The sequence below is a fragment of the Rhyacophila brunnea genome, unplaced genomic scaffold, assembly GCF_057557595.1.
Source record: "Rhyacophila brunnea isolate RB1 unplaced genomic scaffold, BYU_Rbru_1.0 scaffold_3, whole genome shotgun sequence".
NCBI classification, from domain to species: Eukaryota; Metazoa; Arthropoda; class Insecta; order Trichoptera; family Rhyacophilidae; genus Rhyacophila; species Rhyacophila brunnea.
In genome coordinates this window covers 7,442,969-7,470,649 of record NW_028232965.1, presented here as the reverse complement: position 1 = coordinate 7,470,649, position 27,681 = coordinate 7,442,969, and the positions used below count along the sequence as shown (strand labels likewise).

General features: G+C 31.3%; 1 protein-coding gene across 1 annotated transcript in view; it reads right to left on the bottom strand.

The window, feature by feature from the left end:
• Window positions 1-27,681, bottom strand: part of sif (guanine nucleotide exchange factor still life) — a 386,622-nt gene that overhangs the window by 103,982 nt on the left and 254,959 nt on the right. The window contains exons 24-25 of the mRNA XM_085952659.1: window positions 16,969-17,169; window positions 9,191-9,415 (exon numbers count right to left, since the gene is read on the bottom strand). Of these exons, the coding sequence (XP_085808785.1) occupies window positions 9,191-9,415; window positions 16,969-17,169 (426 nt within the window). The remainder of the gene's footprint in view (window positions 1-9,190; window positions 9,416-16,968; window positions 17,170-27,681) is intronic.

Below are 27,681 nucleotides of genomic sequence, written 5' to 3'. Positions count from 1 at the left end.
AATTGTTTTAAATCATTGGTGATGAGATATAAAACAATGGTAAAAAATATTTCTATGCATAACAAAAAAAATATCAATTTTATAAACGTTAGTTGAGTGAATGCATATTATGTAATATTATTAGGTATATTATAATGTGTAAGAGCATTTTGTGTTTCCACTTAGGTAAGTAATGATTGTATGAAATTATTTTTTTAATATTTTTTTAGAAAATTTCGCCATATTTTTAATGAACCTTTATAGGTTTGAAAATATCGCATGATAAAAGTCATATTGTAAACTAAAAATGAAAATTTTATATTCATAGTTAAAATAGTTTTTTTTCAAGTTGGCTTGCTGCACAAGTGTAATTTTCAGATAATTTTGAATTCAAAATTAGTCATTGTTAAAAAACATTTATTAATTTATTTAAGCCTTTATCATTTTTCCGAAGCGTGATTAATTTAAATGTCTTTTGTATAAGTCTTACACTATACCCATCGAAAATAAAATAGAAATGAAAAAGTGTTTCAGCATGATTTATCGTTTCATTCAATGTGATCGGTAAACTGGTAAATGTAATCATTGTTCTTTTTCAATACTTAAAAAATCAGAATCACTGAAATTTTAAAATGAACATTAAGGGAATTCAAAAGCCTTTTCAATGTCTTTTTGACTAAGGTCACCTTTTCAGCTCACAAAGGTTGGCGTGAAACTCTCAAAACACACTATCATTAAAAGTATCAAGTCATATTTAGTAAACACGCTAAAGATAAGGAGGGTATATATTCTATTACGATTGGTTCGATAAAATTGGTGAATTCAATTCACATAAAATATTGTGTATATTATATATATATATATGGATACACGGGTATAAACTTTTATAACGTTCTTCCTTTCTCCAACCAAGTAAAGATTATACGGATAGCCAAGACTTTTCGGAGCCAGAAAATGGCGCCTGTTAAAACAAGGTAGGTACTGCTTAAAGCTCAATTGATTGTTTGCGGAACCAAGCATAATGTAATTTGTTAAGGTTTGACACTTATGATTGGTCATGTTGGAAGGGTGAAGGAAATACAGTGCCTTTAAATTCTAACGTCAGAAACAACTCTTGGGGTATCTGAAATTAATTAATAATAGTCAGTGGGATTTTGAATGATAAAATTGAATGACTATCTGAAATATAATCATGCGTTACCAAGTGTTTTGATTGAAATCGTTGCAGGGTGACATGACACATCCAAGATGGCGGCCGCTTCGGTCAATGATAATATAATAACATATGTCTTGAACTGATTCTATTAGCAAAATTTTGCGCATTTTACTAAACGGTTTAATATTTAAGTATGAAATATAATATTATCTCAACTGTGTCTTTATATATTATCTGAGGTTGGCAACGTAATAATAATATAACATAATATTATAAGCTACTTTATTGGAAGTAACAATAATAACATAATGAATTTAATTTAATGACACATTTGCTGAATATTAATTGTGTCGAAGTGCGCTTAAAAGCACTCAAACAAGTAGCATTAATTTTAAGCACATTGAGGATTAAGTAAACTATTTACGTTTAATAGTATGGGTAAATAACACTGTCACACATTAAATTTATTTGTATAATCCCATAAGTATGAAGTATTTGCAATCATGAATACACTCATTTGTAAACAGATAATTACTCTCATTTAAATTTGCATAGTACATTTACGTGTGTTTCGACTGTTAAACATATGGCTGCCGCAGTATACTAAAACTACATTAGGGGGCCAAAGGCAGTACGAAAATCAATATGACAATATTGATTCATTGAAACATAATCAGTTCATTGTACCTAAAGCGTACCAAGGTATGCTAAAACTGTTCATGTATGTAACTATGTAAAACGTGAACAATAGTAATGTAAAAAAATCCATACATCTTTGAGAGGAGAGACCTGAGAAGAATCTTTGGGGCTGTTAGCAAAGATGGCATTTTTTAAAGGTCGGTATATTATGGCGACTTGCACACGCTTTATGATGGAGAAAATAATATTATGTATCATATACAAATCCAGAGACTGTGCTACTGTAGCGAGTATTGAATGCATGAAGTAAGGTGAGCTATGTACACATCTTGTGAGAGGAAAAATAAGAACTGGAATACTAAAACTGATATGGAAGAATTTTTGTACAAAATATTTAAGAACGTTAGACCAAAGCAACTGGAAAGAGTCGTGAATAGAACGTTCAGGGTGGAAAAGGTTTTCAGAGGAGACCAAGATTCGCGCAGGGGTTGAAATACCATGGCTTAAGGGCAACGTAGCATAGTGAATTATGCGAAAAGATTACAAAATAAATCAATGGGTAGAGGCAGATAAGAGTACGCGGTGTGATAGAGATCGCCAAACTGATGAAATAGTAATGGTTCGGATATCTAGCTCGGCGAGTGAATGACTATTAGACAAATGCAGTCATATTGGTATTCAAGAGGCAATAAAATTACCACACGGATATCCGAATACACACTGAATCAAAAAAACTAATTTAGTTTTGAAGATGTACGTGAAGAACTATGGATCTGGAAAAATGAAAGTACCCAGCTTTTGGAATCCAACAGTGGTAAATAAAATATTGACTAATTCATTTAGACGTGCTCTCCCCTCTACTAACAATCTCATACTCATTTTGGGTGCATATAATATAGTAGTGTAATGGGCGTTAAGTAATCTTTACAATTTGTGTTTGGTTCTTCAATCGTTTGAGATAATTATCGGAAGTAACTTCCCAAGACCTTGACTGTAGTGAGTATGAGGATGATTCTTATTCTCAAAAAAATATGACTTAGGTAAAGAAAGAGACCATTAGCTGGAAAAATAGGCTCAATATGTTCGAATGGGAATAAGGAGACAATTTCACTACAAACGGGGAATATCACCCGTGACTTAACTAATTCATTATTTTTTCTAAAAGACATATAAGGTGGATGAAACATTGTTGAATCTACGAAGTGCATAGGTATGAACGGAGGCTCTGTAAATACCCGTGATATAAGAAATACAATCGGCAGTGAATATATATTATATACTACAGCAGGCGAAGAGGCCCAATAACAGTAATGTAGTGAAACACTAATGTATTTAGTAATAGAATTAGTGAAACAGTCACAAACATCCAGGCTTTGAGAAAATCACATAAATGTAATGTGACCTCACTGGAAATCGAACCCGGAGTCTCTGGATGAAAGATTATCACCTTTCGCACTGCACCATAAAAGCCAGAACTCGTAAATTACCATTTTAAGTCCTAACCGGATCTATACAGTATGGAAGTTATAATAAAGTTTTTTTTTATAAGACATATAATATGACATTCATCCAATACATTCGGTTAAAAACATATTGAAAAAACAACACGCGATTTTTGTTAGATACAGAACCAATCCACGTCACAAAATAATCTACCGTTGGGTTAATTTTACTAAGATACATATGTAGCTTAAACTAAAATACAATTCGATGACTTTAAAACGAAGTGTACCAAAGTGAGCATTGACTGAAATAATTAATTAATGCCTATGAAATTGATTCTAATCGAGCAAATAGCTATTATGAATATATTATAAATTAGGTATTTAATTAAATCAAAAAAGTCTCTTCCAATAATATTTCTGGAAAAGTTTTTAATATATCTTATTTTATTTACTATGTAAATGCCCAAGTAAATTTAGGATATCCGTTGAAACCTTGTTTTAAGAAGAAGATGATTACGGTAGTCTTTATCTAGTAGTTAATAGTAGAATTGTACTGGAATTCTGGTGTATTTTAAATTCGTCTCACATGAATCAACACGCTCCCAACCACCCTATAGTTGGCACGTGAAAATTTACACAGTAATGTTTATTGGAACATACTAGAATGGTAAAATATATGTACAGGTGTATCTAGTATAAGTTGCAGAAAGATAAAAGCAGTCACCCGCGGTCCGGAATGAAGATGAATGAATTTATATCATATACTAATTTTGACATTGATTGATAAAATATATTATCCAATAATAACAAATTAGTCTTGATGACTAAAAACAAAAAAGTTTTTAAGCTAAGCAAAATTATCCTCCATTAAATTTAAAGGTAGGTTTAAGATTTAATGATTAACCCATCCTACATAAATCACCGTTTTTTAATAGAGTTATTTTTAATAATTATATTAAAATCATTATTCTAATTGATTTGAGTTTTGTACGATTCCATTTGAGTATTTTTTTGCGACCCGGGTTTCGCCTATCTGCATTTTAAGGCACTATGCGCACTGAGTATTTGCCATCGGTGAGTGCGCATAGTGCCTAAAGATGAAGAAGTAGACACGCGACAAGCAATAAATCTAACCAGATAGGATGGTATACGCACGTGAAATTTGTCATAAGCGCATAAGTACCCATATTAAATTTGCTTAATTTCTGATATATACAACTTTTGTGAGAGAGGTAGTCAGGGATTCTATGAATTGGTAAAAGAATTTTTGGTACTGTTCGGTTATCAGGAATACAGCGGACAACACAATTTGAAAATACCCGATATACTGGATTATTTGTTAGGTTGGGTTAGGTTAGGTTAGGTTTGGCTAGGTCAACCTAACAAATAATCCAGTTTATCGGGTATTTTCAAAATGTGTTTTCCGCTGTATTCCTGATAATCGAACAGTACCGAATTTTTTATATTCTAAAATTCACTCTGTCTACTTTCTTGTACTTTTGTTCACCGTGTTCGTTCCTAAGAATAATGGGATTCCACAGAGTGGAAGTTATATTAACAAATTTTTGTTTTTACGATAAATGAATGTTAGCCAATTGCCCAGCCTATTACGTCCATACTCTGGGTCCAAATACACATTTAAACAATAATATCTATTTTTTTGGTACTTGTTCTTACACACACATATATCTATATATCAAATCGTTATTTTTTCGCTTGGCTCTGAAATCTGAGGTAGATCTTGGCCTTTTAACGAAGAGATTAACAAATACTTTTTTTACGAGAAATGAATGTTAAACCACGTTTGAGTTCACGCTCTGGGTTAAAACACACGTTGAAAAACAACATGTAAATTTTCCAGATCCCTGATTAGAACCAGAGATGTAGCGAACAATGTAGAACTCGGCTATTCAAATACATATACTATTACACAGTTTTCATTGTGTTACTTATTTTTATTTATACATTTCTTGTTGTAAACGTCTTGAATTTGTAATTTTTAATGTTCCCTTTGTGCATAAATAAATATGAATTTGAATCGTATAATCAAATAATAATATTTACAAAGTTTTATTTTATTTAATAGAAAATATAATTTAATACATGGGAAGGGAACGTTGAAAAGTCCTGAGATACGCAGAAGGCAAGGTGACCCTCGTTAGCCATCCGCGCGTCTCGGGGCCTAATTTACTGCGGCATTAGAATTTCATGCGAGCGGCCAAACCAAACCAGACCAAACCTTTCGATGCAAATTTCACAATTATTATTTAACAAAAACCTGCTTTTTATGAAAGCAGCGCCGCAGACGTGAGCGAATTTCGTATTCGGACACATCTAATGAGGGGCGCCTTTTCAACATTACATATGCTTAAAATGTTACCTCAACACATTTTTTACGCTCCCAAGCACCTGAAAGCTTTGCAAGGCCCTTTCACTTGCTTAAATACTTTGCGTACTATAAGTGAGGTCATTAATAACGTCGGGATTAAGCATATTCTCTTGCTAACTTAATCATCATCATCATTCGTGGGTCTCAACCTCAACAGTTCCGTTGGGATATAGTATCCTCTATTCACCGTGCCCATTCCAAACTATCCTCTACATTCTAGTTTACGTCTGATTAGTCGGCTTAAATCTGTTTGTTGAATATGGAAAGCCCAATTAGTAGGCAAATTTTTGTATATTGAATTAATTGTATCAGGTTCACCAAATTCCTTCTAGAATTTTTAGTTATATCGTATTCATAACACTCATTTTTGACTCAAAATATTGCGCCCAGAATTTTTCTTTCAAATGTCATTAGATCTGGCTGTGTTTTGAATATAAAGATTTAAAAAAAGACACCTTTTGACTGTATATTATATCTAATAATAATAAAGTTCAAATAGGTGAAGTTATCGGTTTTATTTGAGATGGCAAGGAGTGCATTTCTCAAAATGACACACATCCTTAGCAATAACTCCTAACCTAAATTTAAGATCATGCGTATTATCTACATAATTATTTTCTATCATATGGAGAAATGGATGATATCACGAAAAATAAACGGCTTCCAGATGTAGTTGTGCATATGAATTTTTCAAATTTCTTGGAAAGTGCGAAAAAGTTCTATGAATTATGTAAACCAAAAAACTTTGCCCCCAATATGAGAGGACAAAATGCATCACCTTAAATACATTAACGACTGAATAACGTATATACAAAGAGAAGATCGAACGAAAAAACGTTAAATTTCATAGTTGAAGAATTTCCGTGTATTGCACGAGTGCACTTCTACCAGACTATTTCAGGTAGCAGACGATGAAGTTAAAATTGCCCTTATATTGGAAACCTTCAATAGGGGACGAAATGAAAAGGAAGATAGCTAGGCACCTATATTAGTATAGTATTGGTATATTTTTCAAAATTCTTATTTTTCTCATAGAGTATTAACAGTGTACGTGTTACGCCGAATGTGCGAAATTGACTATAACACGAAATAGGCAAAATTTTGCCTAAATCATGAAAAATGCAAGCCCGTTGCCATATTCATGAATTAGACAAAATTTCTGCCAAGTGCGTGAATTCGGCAGTAATTTTTCTGTCTAGTTCATGCATTGGACAAATTAGATAGTAGCGCTACGGTGGTGTTTTTTGCAACTAAACTAAATGTGTCAAATGCTCATGCATTGGTCAAAATTTACGTCTATATTATCTATGGTCAAAATAGATGGTCGCGCTCCGGTGGTATTTTTTGCAACTAATCAAACTAACCAAATGTGTCAAATGTCATTGATTATAATATAAAAATATACCGACCAATCAATAACTTCAATGACGTTCATATCCATTTACTATGTGCAAAAAAATCTAGAACTATAATATGATAACGGAAGAATTTTATTAAAAGGTATTTTCGCGATTTGATTCGTGCTTGAGTATCAATCGTGCAATGGTCGATTGTTTGTTTGTGATAGTTTGTTGACACTTGTTAGCTAACCTCAAAATGTACATTCAGTTGAATTCAGAATTACAAAACCTAACCTTACTTAATAATAATAATATTATATTATATCCAATTATAACTAATAAAACCATCCGTATTAAATTTACTTTTTCTACTCTCATGTTGACAGTTTAAGAATTCCATACCCTGGCGAATCCACGTACTCGGCAGATAATTTACCTAATTCATGAATAAGGCAACGGGCTTGACTATTACAAGAATTAGCCAAAATTTTGCCCATTTCATATAATAGTTAATTTCGCACATTCGGCGTAACATACGTACTCTTTGCAAAGGTCATTTTAACCTTTAAAATAATTTTATTTTATTTGACTTTTATTGTCGACTCAAAATAGGTTTGTTTCAAAACATAAAATTTTAGTTAAATACGTGTATTATTCTTAAAGGTCAGTTCTATAAAAATAAATTATAAAGGAAACTTTTCTGAATATCATTCAACAATGGAGATTTAAAAATATATCCTGAAAAAATTGTGACATTCAAATTAAGAACTTGGTTTTATATGAATAGCAACATTGAATTCACGTCATTACGTAAAAGTTAAACGCACGTGAATAAGTTGGGTCAAATATCGCTCATTTAGTATAGAAATAAACAGAAGTAAGAACCGTTTCATTAACAGGTTTCCTTTGAAACGTACCATAATACGGGTGAAGTATTAGAAAATCCCCCAAACGAGGGTTGAAAGATATAAATTTACGTATACATGATATATGAACACAGTTAGGTCATGTTAACCTTCTTACCTACAACGAATCGAAATTTTAATAAAAAAGCGAAGATTTTTTTTGCAAACCTGGTACGTAATGTAAATCTTATTTTATGCGTTTGGAAATTTGAAATTTAACATAGAATTTCATCATTATTTAATCAACAATAAAATTATTGCCTTGTTTATTTTAAGAAAGTAGAATATGTACACCTATTCGTGTTGCCATAGTATCATGAAAAATATATTATGATTTATTATAAAGAAAAGAAGAGCAATTTTTTGAAATGAAAATAATGAACGCCTTTTCACTGAAAAAATCAGTTTAGGCAGGTAACATAAAAAAATATACTATATCCATAGCGAGTACCTAGTTACTTCTAATAGTCTTTATTTGTAGTAAAGTCATGTAAAGGGGTAGAGAATCTAATCAGAGTCACAGGCGAATATATTTTTTTAGAAACTTTTATGTTCTTTGCTCTTCAAAAAAAACTAAATATTTTTAGAGGTTAACCATTCATCAAAGTCTTATTATATAAGTATGAAAAGAGTAAAATGAGATAACAGAAAGGTTTTTATACATACATAAAAAAATACTTACAAATAATCTGAACGTCTTTAAAATGTGTATATAAAAATAATTTAAAGGTGGTTATAGTCCAAGAAGGTTTACTAAACGTAAGTTATTTTAAAGGAAAAACGTATTTTTTAATTGCTATTACTTAGCACAAATTTGTGTAATTATGGTCTTTGTTCAGTATGTAGGTATTGATTTTATCAAGAGCCTTAAATATTAATTAACAATATTCGACTCTAACGTACTAAGGAACATATCGCATATATTTTGATTCACTCTTGAAACTGAATTAATCGAAAACTAATAAATTACATTTACAACAATTTATATAATTTAACTAGTGTGACGATGTTCATATAACTAAAACTGTTATATAACTGATTTTAAGAAGCATCTGTCACTGAAATTGCCTGATATGATACGGAAAGAAAAATACAGTAATCGTATTTTATTAATTAAAATAAAACGCCATATTATGTATTAGGTACTGATTCTACTTGAGACATTGTCAACTCTCACAACTGTCAAAGCGGGTGAAACCAGTCCAGATTAATAATAAACTACATATTGTATTTTATTTTAATTAATATGTATTTCCACCAAGAATTGATAGTTAACACCAAGAAAAAATATTCATAGCAAGTTTATATAGGTAATAAATACAAAAAGAAACACTTACATAGGTCTCGATGAGGTCACTACGATGGGGCACGAAGTAATTGTGGTCCTCCATATCTCTGCGTTTCTTCACCCTGACGAAGTGCTCCATGGGAGCCAGAGCTTTTCTGGCGCAGGCTGCTGCGAGAAACTCTTCAACACTCATGGCGTCTCTCACTGACACTGCCGCTTGGGCTAACTCCGGCAGGGACACCTTTATTGTCTTGTCTGATTCTTCTCGAGACATCTAGAAAAAAACACAGGTTTAAATGATGATATTCAATATATTTAAAACTATATTTAACATTTTTTTGCTAGTGTCAACTTAATATAAAATAACGCGCTCATGAGAAAACAATACCTCGTATACCACAAATTACGAGATGAAAAAAACTCTCTATTGTCACTATTAATGCATAAAAATTCTTAATTTTAGTATTTCACTATTAAGAATAATTGTAGAATACGAAAAATACGTGATATATATGGAATTATAGAGATTATATAAGATTTTTTTCATCTCATGTATACATAGTGTCATGTGGCATACGAGGTATTGTTTTATCACGATCGTAACGTTCTTCTTATATCATAATATGTATTAAAAATGTAAAAAATAACTATAAATGTACCACATTATAATAAAATTGTTAGTAAGGTTTGATAGTTTAGGCATAAAAAAGAAACAGTATGATAAAACAGTTGCGATCTAAATACTGTCAGCGATAGCGATAATTTACAATAAACTAATTAGCCCTGTACTTCTTCTCGATAAGGGAAGAAACCAGATTTGCGTACCTAAGCGTTACCACATAATCAAACTTCTGTTGAAATTATAAAATATTATATGATAAAATATTCGTATCTGGGGACTTTTTAAGTCTACTGCGTAATGCAATTCCTTCTCATTCGGGGCCTCCGGGTTAAAATCGTAGTGCGATCATAATACATCTACCTATATGATTTTATCAATACCTGAGTTATTTATACGATTTTTACTGCTACTACTACACTACTGTTATTGAACCTTGTTATGTTGTTAATAAGACAACTGATTTTGAGTAGGGACCTACGATAAAAATATCAATAGATACCGGATAAAATATCTTCATTATAGTTGTAAATAACTTTTTATATTTTCAATGAATTAAACTGGCGTTTTCGTGATCTCCAAATATAAAATTATTATTGAGTATTCGTAAAACAGTTATTATAAATAAAATATTTAAGACATAAATATTAAAGTTTTGTGTTGTAATTACTTTTAATTTCGTAATATAAAGACACCTGGGAATGTGGGCAAGAGAATTTATTATACATTTATCTTCCCTATAATCCTAATTTTATATAATAAAATTGTACGGTAAGCAGTATTAGACTTATGTAAAATTTCTTGAAAATAAGTTTGTATTCACCAATAAACTTATATATTATTTTTAATTTATAAACCATCGAGAATAATACAGACAAGGTATTAAAAAATATTCCTTTTTTTTGAAAGCTCCGTCATTTTATTTCGCTGTATAAAAATCAAAAGAGCAAATTAATCTTTCAAAAAAAAAAACGCGGTCTTTTGACCCAAAGCTTGGAATTAATAAAAAAAAAGCTCCTTTCACGTTCCAAGCCCGATTCGGAAGCCGCACTGCAAAAGTAAAGAACTCCCCCTCTTGTTATTTCAACCAAATACCATTGCGTGTATTGTTTAGTAATTATTATTTTGTGAGAGGTAGCAACCGTCCGATTGAAGTGCCACAAGTATCGACTGTTCTTTCTTGGAAATATTTTGCGTTTTCTTTCCCTCTTCGTCTTAACCTTCGTCAGGCTCGCGAAATGCTGCCCATGACGGGAATTAATATTCACCATGCTTCTTTGTCTCTCCAATGTAAAGCAAAGAAATAATATGTCTGTGCAGGGATGCTTAATCAGTGCTTTCCCAGGCTGTGAACTGGTGTGGAAAATTAGAACTAGATAAAAAAGAAACCACAATATCTATTAATCTAGGATGTTGTTAGAGTATACGATGTAAACACTTAATTGCACAAATTGCGACACACGAAAGTATCCTAATAGCGCCTGTACACGTGTATGGATTTACTGGCATGACTATTGTGTATTTTAAACTATCGCGATAGTAACTGTTTATACGTAAAAGTGATGATTGTCTCGCCAATCTCATTATTCAAGCGAAAGCGAGACGCGATGTTGTCATTGTATGGTGCTATTTGACAGGTTGTGAAAATTGTAAACGAAAAAAATGTTTTGCGCGGTGTATTTCATTTTTTTCCTGGCAGATTTACCACTATCTCACAAGTTCCAACTGTCACGTGAAAATTCAGAATCTTCTGAACTTTTTTTTATCCATGCATGCAATATTGGAACTTACATGATAATAATATGTATTTACACGTGCATTTTCTTTTTATGGCCGCAATAATATGTCCTGTCAGCAGTAAATCCATGCACATATAAATAACGTAAATTGTTCAAGAGAGTGTTTCAAAAGTTACTTGTGTTACCTGAGAATATCAAGGGTTATTTTCAAAGATTTTTTAAACCTATCTATTTAATTATATCATATTGTGAGATTGTTATGAATAATGATTTAATGATATTAGCCCATTTTAATGCAAACCATACTGAAGTCTCAATTTTTTATAGATACTCTACATTTGGCGCCCCTTGTAGTCCAGTGCGTACGGCTATTCCCAAGTTCTATCCTCAGTGAGGTCATAATGATATATATTTTATGTGTTTTCTCAAAGCCTAAGTGTTTGTGATTGTTTATCTTAAATTGATAATTACACTACTATGATTGGGTCTCATGACCTGGTTGTAGTGTTAAAAAAAGAATATAAGTATATTATTTATTTAAACTTTTTAAAATTTGAATTTACACGGAAACGATGATATTATCGAAGTTATTTTCGATGTTGTTGCGTGGATAGTGTTAGTAATATATTTTTTTCTTTCTTTCATCTTATTTGTCCATACTCCTTATGTGAACATAAAAACACTATTACAAAAACTACAGAATAAGTGGAAGTGGAAGGCCCTTACCGGAAGGCGTCCGTAGGCATAACTAACCGTTGAAAGAGTTTCTTGGCTAAGAAAGGTTTAGATTCCTTGCTCTAGTACTTATATAACGTCTGCACGCTCATTTTTTGACGAGAAAATATCAATCACGAATAACTTCAGATTCCTTTTCGATGATGGGATGTCTACATTCTTTTATGTTTTCAGCGGGAACTTTCTTTATTGAATAATAAGTCGATTGTACGTAATAAAAGAGTTCTTTGTATTATTTTATTTTCAGATAAAATATTTTACAGTGCTATTGTGCATTTTACTGAAAGGTAGTAAAATATGATGAGAATAGAAATTATTATATAATGTAATATCATCCACTGTCGACACATGTATACTAAAAATATATTTAAAACTAATTAATTAAAATTACAAATAAAATTAATAAAATATTCGACGTTGTTTTAAATGCTTCAAAGTTTCAAGCCACTAGCTTAATAGTATTTTACAACGTTTTTTATAACAACGTTTTTTACAACCTTTTTCTTAGCTCGTATTCTTATTTGTCGAGTAGAAATCTTGGAATCGATTTTAACTAACTTCCCGACTAGCTAGACATTTAAAACTTTTAGAATATATTAGAACACGATACCAATGCATTTTTAAATATTTTTAGCCATCTTTAAGTAGAATTCAATTCATTTTCAGTTAATTCTGTTCTGTATGAAAAGTTATTTCGACACCATTATTGGTTGCTAGGGGTCTGGGGTCCTAGCAACTAATTTATTAATATATACGTGCGTTACTATGGAAATCAATATGACATGTCAAAATGACATTTCAGTGTTATTTCTATCAAGTACATTTTTTTTGATCGTTTAAGCTAGTCAAGTCAAGTTTATCGTATGATTCAACAGAAAATTTAAAAACTTTGTATATAAAAAGTTCTTTTTATCTTGTAATTATTTATAAATCAATAATTTACCTTTCGCATGATTAGTAACATATTCGTGTTTGAAAATTGTTTCTTCAAGCGTCTCTGGAGAGGATAAAGAAAAGTGAATTGAGATACTTACTCAAAACTTACGTATTTTTGACTATACGTTAGAATCTTATATACATGGGGTAAAACGAGGTATGTATTGCACATCTGTAGATATGGATAAGATATAGTTTGGATAATGAAAGTATTAATACTTTAGTAATTTTATTAATGACAATAGTAGAAAATTGCTTAAAATACACTAATCCGTTATATATTTTGAATGTGAAGTGATGTAAAAGAGATCGCTGACGCATGCATCTATGCCAGCTGTTGCAGTCAAAAAGCTCGAAGATCTACATTGATAATTCTAATAAAATATAAAAACTTGGTTTTTTATCAATTTCATGTTTGGTTTTTAATTTCTGGAGCATCAACTGAAAGCTGAAATAGTTATATAGTAAAAAATATGTATTAAATTATTAAATACTGTAGACAATGATCAATAATATAATTTATTATTTTACGAAAGATTAGTGACAGAATTAAGTAATACTTTTTGTTGAAGTATTAAATAAGTATGTACTGTTTATATTGGTGATAACCATATTAACTCCTGATCACTACACCAGTCACTTTTTGAAAGGCCATGGTGGATTCGCTACCAAGCTATATGAGCTTGGACTAAACTTGTTAGCTGGCCAACATGTCCGTGTGGCGGAGAACTACAGGATGCAAACCACATACTCTGAAAATATCTGAAAATGTGTTCCGAGAGGCAAGAGATACTTAAGTTGGTCCAACTAACTGTTGGGTCCATCGGGCCGTCCGACCTGGTCGCCACGAAGGCCAATTATATTGCTTTTAAAAATTTGACGTGAAGATCTCTTCACACAGTTTTGTAAGTCCGTGTTCTTTTTTGTATCTTATATATCATTACCTTCATTTATTTCTGTTAAGTCTCCGTGCCTTTCTCTCCCATGGAACTTTTTATTCAATTACGTATTCCAGTAAACTCAGTCAAAGATCATTTGAGAGCGTGGCAATCTCAGTTGGGTATTTGCTCCCGAGACATTCTCAGGGGTAAATAACTGCTGATACTTCACATCCAAATGTAGGACCTCGTGATACGCTCAATTAAGACTGAGTGTTGTGCGGGGCGGTTGGTTTGGAGAGGTCCATGTTTGTGTTATGTAGATTTTTTTTTGATAATTTATTTATTTATATATTGTTTAAGTGTATAATTAATAAATAATACTATTTTCTTCCTTCGGCCATGTCCGATCCTAATAGGATAATATGGGCCTCCAAATAGTAGAGGTTTGTTTTAACAGATTTTATTTTTTACGAGAAATGGATGTCAACCACTTGCTCAACCTATTAGGTCCATACCCTGACAGACACAAATTGAAAAACAATATGTGTACTTTCCAGACTCAGGATTCGAGCCTGGGACCCACGGCGTGATAGTTCAACGTTCAAGCCGCGCGGATACCGTGGGTGTATAACTGGGACTATAACTGTTTTATAACTTACCTACTGTGCCCAGTTTATCATATATTATTATTATATAACTGTAAAGTCATGATTATTTTATGGAATAAATAAATTAACTGTTAATCTTTTGCAAAATATATTTTTTTCTTATTCGGCCAAGAAGGTAAAAAAAATCATAAGTTAAACTTTACATTTGTATTAAAGTACGGAGGTCACATCATATAGCCGGCTACTGAGGTTTAAATAAGGGTAATTCATTCATTCAAATATTTGTAGATACGATAAGACCTTTTCTTAAAGAATAAATCATACATAATATCTTAAAAAATGAATAAAAACATTTTACGTTACGAGTAAGAGATTTATTTTCAAACAATTGTGATTGTGAAACGATCTTTTCAATTTTGTTCTAAGTTATTCTCAAGCAGTTTTGAAATGTCCCAGGAGGGTTTTCGCCTACGCTGTTGTAAAGATTGCTATGGCTTGTTTTAATGCTGGATGTTGATTTTCGAGAAATATTTTCACATCAAGGCTCTTTCCACCGCGAATGAGCACGTGCCGAGGAAAACAAAAATATTTAGAAAGCTCCCGTCTGAGTTTCCGCGGCTATCTTGACTTGGCTCGAGGGAAACTCAGCTTAAGCGTATTATGTACTTTATTTGACTAGGTACTCTATTTGCCGACTCCCTCCTGAATTGTATTGAGTGAAAGTAAAAAATCACAGAAGCAGAAGATGTAAGGCAAGGTCAACTGACAAACTCAACTGTACGGACCTTTTTGCTCCTCGGGCGATTTTTTGGTACTCGTCGTTTTGTGACACAAATAAATAGATTGACAATCTAAGTAGACGTCATCGGTGTGCTGTTTCTGAAAGTCTTAAATTGGCATTCCTAGAAATCATAGTTTTTTCCTATATATTATTAGATATATTTTCTTAACGTTAAAATTTCATATGAACGTCTTTAATGTTTGTAAATATAACCACCTCTGAATATTATAAAACTATGTGGAGTGAGCACCTACCTACTTACTATATAAATAGTTTTTTTGATTTCATATATAGATTTTATAAAGTGATTTATTATAGCATTTTTGCATTTAAATTCTAATGGATTCCAGCTCTGTACTATTCAAATAGGACGTTTTTTGCGACCCGGGTTTTGCCTTTTGGCATCTTCAGGTGTCGTGTACACTCACCGAAGGTAAACACACACTGACAACGAAGTTAAGTGTGTTAAAGTTTCAAATGTCTAGTTAGTCAGGAAGTTAGTTAAAAATTGATTGCAAGATTTGTACCGGACAAAGAACCACCGGACAAATAAGAATACGAGCTAAGAAAAACGTTGTAATAAAAATGCATTAATAACATTGAATCTATCAAAACAGTTTTTTTTTACAAAATATCAACTATATTGTAAAAGTACTGATTCAGAGAGTACCTGTATAAATTTAATTAAAAATTGTAGGTATTGAAATAGCATTGAATACACAAAATTGTTCTTTGTCGTTAGCCATCTTGTTGTATAGATATTATATATATATTATACGACTGTGATTTATGATAATTCCTAATCTTTCTTTAAAGGATCCTTTACTTATAAAACCTCTTCGTGAATGACACATAATTGGGTTCGAATGGGGTGAACTACAAAATATATATTGTGAATATGACTCATACTTTGGTAAATATTGCAAGAGTATTAAATACTCTTGCAATATATAGGTATGTAATAACAAATTTTGTTATTACATACCTATTTTTAGTATTTACGGTTGGCAATGAAAAATGACGTATATTTTTAGTTCACCAATTAAACATTTTTAAATAAATTAATTTTAGTACCGGTGATTCTATAAATATAGATTTTGAACAAAAAAACAGTTGTGTGTAGTAGGCGGTAGCGCAGGCAATTGCCTAGAAGTATTAAAGCCAGCTTTTCTCAAATTTTCGCTGAATTTCAGCAACTGGATAGAGACACTTACATATTATATGCCATGGCTCTCGCCAGTCTGTCTCGCTAGGTCTTGCAGACAGCTTGTCGTTATAATGACATAGTGTTGGATTTTAATAAAATTGTGAAGTTATAGTTTTCCCTTCGGTATGGATTTTCATTCACCTCGAATAGTTTGAAATTTTGCTGATTTGTTAGTTTTATGATTTGCATGTCGTCATTGCCAATATAAATTTTAGGTCATACGCGTAGTTAAATCTGGAGTTTAGCCTTCAGAATGTCATCTGATACCACCTCAGTCTGCTAGTCCTAGTATATAGATAATATATATTGTAGTCGAATTACCTGTAATGAACGGCGACTGGAGCCACTATTCGACCTGGATAGCATCGGAGGTCTTCTCTTGGTGGCGCCGCGTCCAGCCAACAAGTTGTTGAGGAGCGATGGACTCCTCGCGCAAATGAAGGCGTGGAAGGAAGACACTGTGAATACACCCAGCTTATTCAGCGTGCTCTTCGTGGCACGAGACACGTGGGTGAGTAGCGACTGCAACGAAAAAAAATAAAAAATTAACTTATATACAGAATTAATGTAACTGTAATACTGTAGAATGTCTTGCCATTAGTTACTTATAGCGCCTGTAAACGTGCATGGATTTACTTGCAGCAATCGTGTATATTTTAAACTATCGCGATAATAACTGTTTACACGTAAAAGTGCTGACTGTCTCGCCAATCTCATTCTTCAAGAGTAAACGAGACACGATGTTGTCATTTTATGGTACTATTTATTAGTGGTTACTATTTGACAGGTCGTGAAAATCAGTTGACCGGCAGGTTTGCCAATATCGTTCTACTACGCAGACATAGATATAGAACAAATCCCCAATGTTGCGTGAAAATTCAGAAGGTTCCGAACTTTTTCGATTCATGCATTCAATCTTGCAACTTGCATGATAAAACAATATGTTTACACGTGCATTTTCTTGTTATGGCCGCGATAATACGTATTGTCAGCAGTAAATCCAAGCACGTGTAAACGGGGTATTATGCAACTTTCGTATGCCCGTTAAATTTGGAGCTAAAATTACCTGTCGAGAGTAAATTTTGAAAATTTTACGTTACTTTTTAAGTTTACTGATTTAACTGCAAAATAATTTAATTGAATTATTGAACAATTTGTGGCTACTATCAAACAGAGACCCTTATGTCAAACTCTAGCGTATACAAGTTCGTTTATACATTTGTGATTAAAAATACCGTTGAAATAAGTACGGTAAGAAATGTTACTTTCAAAATAGTTTGTAGAAATGCTGACATGTTATTCAGAAAGTTTGGAAGTTTTAAGTTTAGTGCGATGATAATAGTCGACAAAGGAATTGCTGAATCCTATCAACAACGTAGTAAATTATGAAGATCATGGTAGATATTTCTTCCAGTATCTAGAAGGTATGGGATAAATATTAGAAATCGGGATAGGATTAAGAGAGAATATTTTTCTTTCTACTAAATGGCTTTGTAAAATATTTTGAACAAATTGTATCTATAATTATATTATTGATTATAGATGGGTGCAAAAAAAACTTGGGTATGCGACTAAGAATATAATATTAGAAAACTTATAGTTTAGAACTCTACTTAACTGTCCTTATTATTATAAATATTTGATAATTATTGATTGAAGTTATCAAAAAAATTGACTTGATATCTAACATAAATTTTGAAATAGCAGTTAGGGACATATTGGTTTTAGATTATTTTTCTTCATTAATAAAAGAATAATTAATTTATGTCGATTTCTTGAGTCCACTGCTAATATGATTAGTGCTTTGTGTATGGTTCAGTCATCATGAAAATTTTCCTCAAAAATGTGGATGCATACCGGATAGAAAATTGAAGTTTTTATGTTAAAATTACAACTTTGCAACTACAGGGCAAAATAAAATACCCAATAGTTTTATTGGTTTTGAATTATATATGTATATCACACCGTAAAATAACTCTTGATTATGGAACTTTTCGAATGCGGAAAATAAAATAATAAACAATTTAATAATTTAACCATATTATATGTAGGTAGGTATCTTATTTATTTTTGAACAACATAGTATTTAACTTTTTTGGCATATAAACCTAAATATAGAAAGATTACTAGTAGTTATGTACTTATATGGAAAACAACTGAAAATATGATAATAGTACTTATTTCTGATTGTAAATTTAAAAAAATATAAAGCTATCAAACATATAAAAGTCTCGATGAGAGAGACATTGTTATTTTGATGTAAATTTTTACAATTAAAGTTTTATGATTTGTATGATTCATTACACTCCTACGTAGATGTTTTCTGATGGAAAAACCTACAAAAAAGGAATTATTTGATTTTTCCCAATTTAAAAATCTTTTGTAATGAATTCTATGGCTGGTTTATGGTCACATTTTCGTTTAAAGCGAAATTTATTGTCGTCATATATTATTTTGCAACACAACGATTTGTCAAAACTTTTGTTTATGATATTAGGCTGAAAAAAATAATATCAGCGCCAGGTTTTTTTATGCATATGCCGATAAAATATGACGTAAAGTCAAAATTTTCACGCGTCGATGACTTTTCCCATTTTTTCAATCTGTTTTGTTTTTGTCTCTGACATTTTCATTCGGCTGTTAGTTTTAACCAATGGCGTGTCCAATAAGAAGAATAATGTATAATAATTCTGTATGTATAGATTATTTTATATTCAATACTGAATAAATTATTCTTAATGTAGATTTACAAGTGTAAAATTCTTCATTGATCATACATAATTTAGAATAGCCTCAGAAACTCACAATTTTAGTGTGAAAGCATTAGTAGTTAACCTAAAGATAGAACCAAATAATTTAATTTCCCCAAGTAAATAAAATTTAATATTTAATAAGTATCTATCAAAATTAGATTTGGTAGTTGGACTGTTAAAGATTTGCATGAAATGTAGTAAATATACGTTCCTACAATTAGTGTTTTAAGATGTTTTTTTTAATAGTAGATTTTTGGTAAAAAAAATAATAGTAAATACTAGATTAAAAAAATCAACTATTTTATAAGGATAAAAATTTCATCAGTAGTCTATAAACTATTGTTATAAGTTCACAAATAATTTAGTATAGTTATATTAAAAGTGACAATATATTGTTATAAAAATATATTAAGGATAAGGTTATATTCTTTTTTTCACAAAAATAGATCTACTGAAATTTCAGTAGAAATTATCTTTAAGACATTTTAACTATATAATACTGATATTCTTGAAATTTGTTTTAAAATATGTAGATTTAATGAAAATTGTTATATTTTTAAACCTTATGTATTTTTTAATTAATTATTTTTTTTATTCAACAAATAATTCACAAGATTTAAGAATGTAACATTAAAATTATTGAACATACATAACTTAATTTTGAAAGCGCTTCAGAGAGTATTAAAAGCCATTAAGAGTAAGAGTATGGCGCCTTTAGCATGTGCATGGGCGCGAAACCCGAGAGATGCAGGTTCGATTCCTGCATTCCTGGTGTCTTACTTTTTCAAAAAAGATTTTGGTACAAGTCGGTTATGGGAAAGCCAGCGGCAAAAACATTTTGAAAATAGCCGATACACTGGATTATTTGTTAGGTTGGGTTAGTTTAGGATAGGTTAGGTTAGGTTTTCATTCTTGAATTCATGAATTTTGCCAAAATTGGCTATGACAATAATTAGCGCGGTTCCCGCCTGGCTTCCCCATAACCGACTTTTACTAAGATTTTTTTCTATTGGTTCTAATATAATAAATTTTCTCAGAAGTGTTTTCAAAATTTTGTATGTTCAATCTTATGCATTATTTAGTTTTAACAAAGTATATTTAAAAGTATGAGATGTTTCTAAAATTAAATAATAATTTACTTCAAAAAAGTTTGTTATTTATTAGCTGCTTGTTTTGTTGATGGGTATCTAAAGCTTTGAAGGATTATTATTTGCACGCCAATAGCGTTGGTGCTTGACGCGGAGCAGCGGGATTCCGGGGATTGAGTAAATCAGGCGTTTGCTTATTTTGAACGACATATACAAGAAGAAAGCATTTAAAGGGGACGCCTGCCGAGAGTTGTGGGGATGGTGTCGAAAAAGAAAATATTTTTATTTTCGACGGAAAATACACTCCCGAGTTGTTACGCAAACAGATTGGCTATTTTTAGATGTCGAAAAGTAAATTAGCGCAAAGAAAGTCAACCTGGATTATGCGAAACACTTTCACAAGAAAATGCCTTTAAAAGATAACATAACATAAACAAAGTGCTTAACATACATGCATACAAAACACATTTTATATTGGTTAAAATTGATGTAACTATTTATTTTCTACATTAAATAAAAGAAAACATTTATTTGATTTAATTCGCACATTAAATTCTTCATCGTAAAGTAAACAACGGTTAACTGCCAGTTGCTATAAACAAATCGTAATTCTTACTTAAGCTCACACTAAAATGTATACGTGTCCACAAGAAAACAATGATCTATATAACCATTATATGTACAGAATTGAGTCATGGATAGTAACTATGAAAAATTGAAAAGAGTTAAACTAATAGACACCTCTAAAATGAAGGTTCTGCAGAGGATATATGGACTAAGGACTACAAAATAACAGACTGAATTTTCAAAATCTATAAGTATATGTTTTTTTGATCTCATGATAAATCGTATTTTACTAATCAATATGTACTGACATCATGCGGATCTCCAGGCCAAGATGTTTGGCAAGCTCCTCTACCTATAGTTAAAGTTAAAGGCAGTATGATGATCTACGGTAGTGTTCCACAAATGGTAAACCGCGGAATCACGGTAAAATTAAGGGTATTCTATGTGTTTTTCGCGATTTTTCGTCCTCTTAAATAAATCTAATTATTGAGTTGTTAACATTCGTCGTCATTCTTTTTTGGTATCCAAGTATCACGTGACACCTTACCATATTGTATAATTAGCCATTTTTATAAGACAGGAAACACACTAAAAATAATTATAAAATAAAATGTTACACGTGCACTATCGTTTAGTTACATCAATCATCATATCACATAAAATTGCATCACATAGCCACATAATTTATATTTTTAATACTCTAAGCAAATGCCATGACTGACATACAAGATGTACGATTGTTAGATTATTTATCACATATTCGATAGATTAAAGGTTAAAGAATCCGATAAGTGAAAGATATGAATTCGAGTACCATTCTGTTTACCATTTTACATTTACAGGTACCTACATTATTGAGATTTTTTAAATGGTGAATTTTAAAGATAAATATTATTTTAAGAGATGTACATAATTATGTCGTAAACTTATTCTAGTTAAACTACATTTTTAGTTAGACTGCAAATCCTAGTACGGACCACCAAACTCTGTAAGGCCATAGAGAATTAGGTAACTACCTATATTATTATGAGTTATATTGTATAATTTACTATGGTATTTATAAAACTACTAAAGCTAAAAAATAATCCAACGAAAAAAATTCCCCAAAAAAGTTGTGACTGCACTGGTAGGCCAGTGAAAGGGAAAGTTTTTTTTAAATATAAAATGCAGAAGACAGGCCAGAGTAAACTGATAGAGGAGGCCAAGGTTAAACATGGGATTTTAAAATATCTAGGACATTAAAAAAACTAAATGAAGAACATGATATTGATCAATTTTCGTTTTATATAATATCATAGGGTATATAGAACGAAATATTATATAAGATAGTTTACGAGTATTTTATGGATGGACTTAAAGCTTACAACAGTTCTAAAGTTACACAACTTTAAGATTGTTTGGGATCATTACATCAAAGATATAATGTGTTAATGTCTTTTGGCAAAAAATTATTGCATATATTTGTACAATAGCATCGTTAAAATAATGTTTTAGGAGTTTGTGTTTCGGTTTATATTTAAAATGAACGTGTTTAAAGTATGAGACGTGACGTGTGATACAACATTAAGAAACTTTCATTAGGGTTTTACAACAAATCGTTAAGCTTACTACGCCACCAAAATACATGCCCAATTTACATGCTGTATAATGTGTACGGTCAAAATGTATTGCGGAAGGTAAAAGTTGTACGTTGTTTACTTGTTTTTACAGGTATATCCACAACATGTCGCAATTCTTTTCGTCCCGCGCTTGACAGTGATAAAAAGAGGCAATAATTTAGCCGACACGCTTCAACTAAAAAGCAACTTGCAAGCCAGGTGTTCTCAGTCTTGAGACCGCATTATAAATAAAGGCAGGCCACGTTCTAAATTCCAACGAGGAAAAAACCGTTAAAATTACAAGAGCGGCAAAAACACATTTGGGCATGTAAATTTTTTCGAAACCTCTCGAATGTTAAACGAGGCCCGAATTTCGATGAAAATACAACGAGGAAATTTCGCAGCACAGCTGGGAGAAGAAATTCGGCGGGAAAAACGCCGAGTTCGAAAAAGCAGCGGCGCGGTAGGGGGAGGGGGGCGGTAATCAATCACCGGGCGATAAACGCGGTGTGCCCCCGTCAAACATTCAATGATGCGAGGTCGCAGTGGTGGCGCGGGGATTTTTTCGCGCTGACAATTTTACAATCCAATTTTTCAGGCATTGATGCGATTGAAAAAGAAGAAAAAACGCGCCTGTCGCTGTGAGGAGTCTATCAAGACAAGGCTTGCTTGACGGTTGATGGATTTTTGTCACTCGCGGAGTAAGTCAGGGAAAGCTATCTATTCGAAATAAGTGAATTAGTATTGGAAGTAATTTTCATGTGATAAATGAGTCTTGATCTTTAACGTCGAGAAAAACATCCTTTATCTGTACAAACATCAGATTCATATGACTTTAATACTTACTTATATCATTATCAATAACATTGCTATTATATTATTTTATTTTATACATATGTATATTATAATTATAAATAATATTATAAAAATTTAATATTTATAAAAATATTATAAAAAATATTATAAATTTAAAAAAAAGAAAGATATATCAGGTAAAATGATTCAAATTTTATGCGCCGGTTAGTCAGTTAGCGACTTGCATGTGTAGTATAGTTTGTGAAAAATATACGGTACACTTTTACAACGCTTTTCGGTTTGCACGAGCTACAGTTTTCCCATCCATACACACGGGTTTCCTGATAAAATCCGGTAAAGCTTGAGTGTATAGCCGGTGCATTAGAATTTTGTCAGTATATTTGTCGCACTATGAGTACTTTGGTGTATTAAGTCAAAAATTATCATTTTTTAGTTAATAATGCAGCTTTATTCAGATTTTTTTAACTTTAAAGTAGTAACTCAAACAAAATGTGAAATGTGTTGCAATTGAGTTTCTTCACTAAAGTATTTTCAAAATATTGTAAGAAGTTGACTCCTTTAATACATTATTAAGACATACCATAGTAATGCATCAATGTGATGTATAATTTTATTTTGGTGCATTAGTGTATTATTTTGATTTGATATACTAAAGCATTATGCTCATATGGAGTTCTTAAACTTACCGCAATATTACAGTACGAAATTAATTTGTAACTTCAAACGCTGATATCTCGCTGAAACTATTCTTTTGGAGTTAATACACTAAAGTACTCATGGTGCGACGTATACTTGCTATATCAGGGATATAAAATAAATAATATGCTAAAGTAATGACGATATTACAGAACATACATCGCAGCTGTTTGAATACGTGATACGTAGTGAAAAATAAAACCTTCTACAGCTTATCATGTGAAAGAGAATCCTAGGGAAAACAGATTCGAACAGAAAATAAATATCATGCTTTGAAGAATCTTTAGGAATGGTTGCAAAAGAACACAATCACATTATTCCGGTCAGTTGTTTCAAAAATGAAGATCTCTTTGATGATTGTCAATTTTTGTGAAAACAAAGACATATTAAAATCATGTTAAAATTTTGATTATTCAGCTGAATTTACCCAAAAAAATATGTACACTTCCCGATAAAACTATGTATTTCTTAAAAGTAAGTAACATTTTATAAAATCATTGCAACAGTACAACATGTGATCACAATACTTTTTATTCAGAATTAAATATTAATAATTTTTCATGAAATAAACGAATAAAAAAAACATTTTCCCTCCAATATGGATCATAAAACTTAAAACACGAGGCTTTATGGCAAGCCACTTGAGATTACACCATGATGGATGGAAAAATAATGTTGTAGTATTTATCTAGTCTGGAGAATTCAAACCTTAGGTTCACTATGGGTACCAATATCCTAGGATAATGCTTACTTTACTAGTCTACATCCAACAACAGTGTGCGGCAGTTTTGTTAATTTCGCTAAAAAATATTATAACTTATACTAATATCGTTTACACGTGCATGGACTTACTGTTGACAGTAAATATTATCGCAGCCATAAAAAAAACGCACGTGTAAACACGTTTTATCGTGCAAGTTGAAAGATTGCATGCATGAATCAAACAAGTTCAGAAGCTTCTGAATTTTCACGCGACAGTTAGGATGTACGATATCTGCGCCTGCACAGTAGAATGATAGTGACGAACCTACCGAGAAAAAAACGAACTACACTGCACAAAGATTCATTTTGAAGTCTACTCATTTTCACGACCTGTCAAATAGCACCATAAAATGCGAAGAATGAGATTGGCAAGACAGTCAGCACGTTTACGTGTACACAGTAAATTACGTTATTATTGGGATAGTTTAAAATTCACACTATTGGTGCAAGTAAATCCATGGACGTATACAGGCGCTATTATATAAAGTCGACAGTTGCGTAATTCGATTTGTAAACGTAACAACGGATCAATTATTGGTTTATATTTTTAAAAGTACTATCGTACTCAGAAATCGTACCTGTTGAACATATGCGTGAATCTTCTAGGTATAAAATTTATTATTTTCCCCGTTTTTACTAGCCACTTTATAACGTTTTAGTTTTAAAAACTTTTATAAAAATGCGAATGCACAACGCTACAAATATTATTTCAATTATAAAATGGTAAAATTTACATGACGTATTTCGATGCAGATTATTCCTAAAAATAAAACTTTTACCTTTCCTTAAGTAAGTTATTCAATTTTGCAAGTTAAACTTCTTTTCAATAATTTTAAATATTATTAGTGCATTTCCATAATGTCTTCGCTTCCTCAAATGTAAATGGGTATTCAAATTTTTTTCGCTAAGTTTTGTTTTATTTTAAACAGAAAATTTAGCGATATATAAAATTAAGTTTTGCATTATGCTCCAAATAACAAATTTTAAATAAGTACATCTAAAATCGATACTCCAATTCTGATACAAAATTGCACTACCGAGTGATCTAGGGTTTTTGGAATATTAAAAAAATAATATTAAACGAAACACAATTTCGAATAATTAAAATAACACATACTATTAAAATCAAATAGATAAACTTGTCATATATTAAATTTATAACTGCAGTGTAAGCTTCCATCAAAGATTATTATTTGAGAAAGCTCTTTTATTTATTCGTTTAAAGTAGTCATTAAATCTAGTATTATGTAAGAAGTGACTATGTTAAACAAGTTTATTTTCCAGAATCAACGACCAAAAAATTATACAAAACACGTTTTATTAATAATCTTTACAATATATTAATTAGTGTTTCTTGCATTGATAGTTGTTATTTGCGATAGCATGTTTCAATATAGAAATGTGTGTGGGTAAAAATATATAGTGCATAGTTTGACACACCAATTAGCAAACTGCATTTGGTTTAATTGACATAAGCAATGTTTACTAGTGGGTATATCCTTATAGATATTGGAGTACTTTATGAGTATTGTTTGCAATAAATCCCAAACCTGTACTCTGATTTTACAGACAAAAGTAAATGTGTTTAATGGTTTTAGTTACATTCATATCGTATTTACTGCAGTAAACATATTCTGAGAACAACATTTGGAACAAAAAATGTATATGGAGTATAATAGGACATACGACACAACTACGAAGTCTACAAAAATATTTTTGAGTTTAATATACTCCAACACATAACAATTACGATGAATATTCAAGAAATCATTATCTTGGATTCGATTAGGATTAGAAGACAACGAAAGAAGACGGGGATTATGAAGGTAATTAATAACAATGATATATCAACGGTTTATTAATTTTTCTGCCCAAAAGTCCATGCAATAAATGTCTCCTAAGGCTTGTTCATTGAAAATTACTATTATATAGCATCTTAGTCGTTAGACATACATACACAGCTCGACAAGTGATTGGATTAATACAAATTTATAAGCTGCGCTAATTTTATGTTTGTATTACAAAGTGACTCGACTGGATGGGGCTTTGTTTGATTTTGTTTTACGGAGAGGGGTGGACCCCAACCCAAGGGGCCGCCACTGCAGGCGAGGCCTGTTTGTTGTCTGTACTGGCTTGTAGAGCGAGGGCGGGAAAATGGAACCGCTGGCGCCATCTTTTGCGACAATTTTCTTTTACACACCGGAAATTGACTACAGCCGGATGAAAGTACAAATATATAATAGGTACACATCCTAATATGCGAACGTGTACAAAAATAACATTTCTGATTGGCAAGCTTTTCAAATCTTTTATATAGTTGTACGACCTTAAAGGTTATTGTTAATATTTACCTAATTCAATGCGAACAATGGAGTGACGATGAATTACTTAACAGGTCTCTTTTTGTGATTGAGAAATTTTAAAAGAACAAATGTTAATGAAAATTAATAAAAAAAATATCAAAGCACATTCGAAAATATATTTACTTTTATTAGGTAGGTAGTGAAATCGAATATAACATTTCAGATACTTATTTTTAAATATTGAGTCCAGAATTCGTGACAGACTATGTTTTTGTATTTCGAGCGTAGATGCTTACTTTGAACGATAGTTTTCTTTGTTAATCGTATTATATTATTAATTTAAAAAAGGTATAGCCATGTTTATTAGCACATAAACTCTTTAATTCAATAAATAGGAGATAAATAAAATTGGACATACAGGGATTAACTCATATAATTTTATTTTAAATAA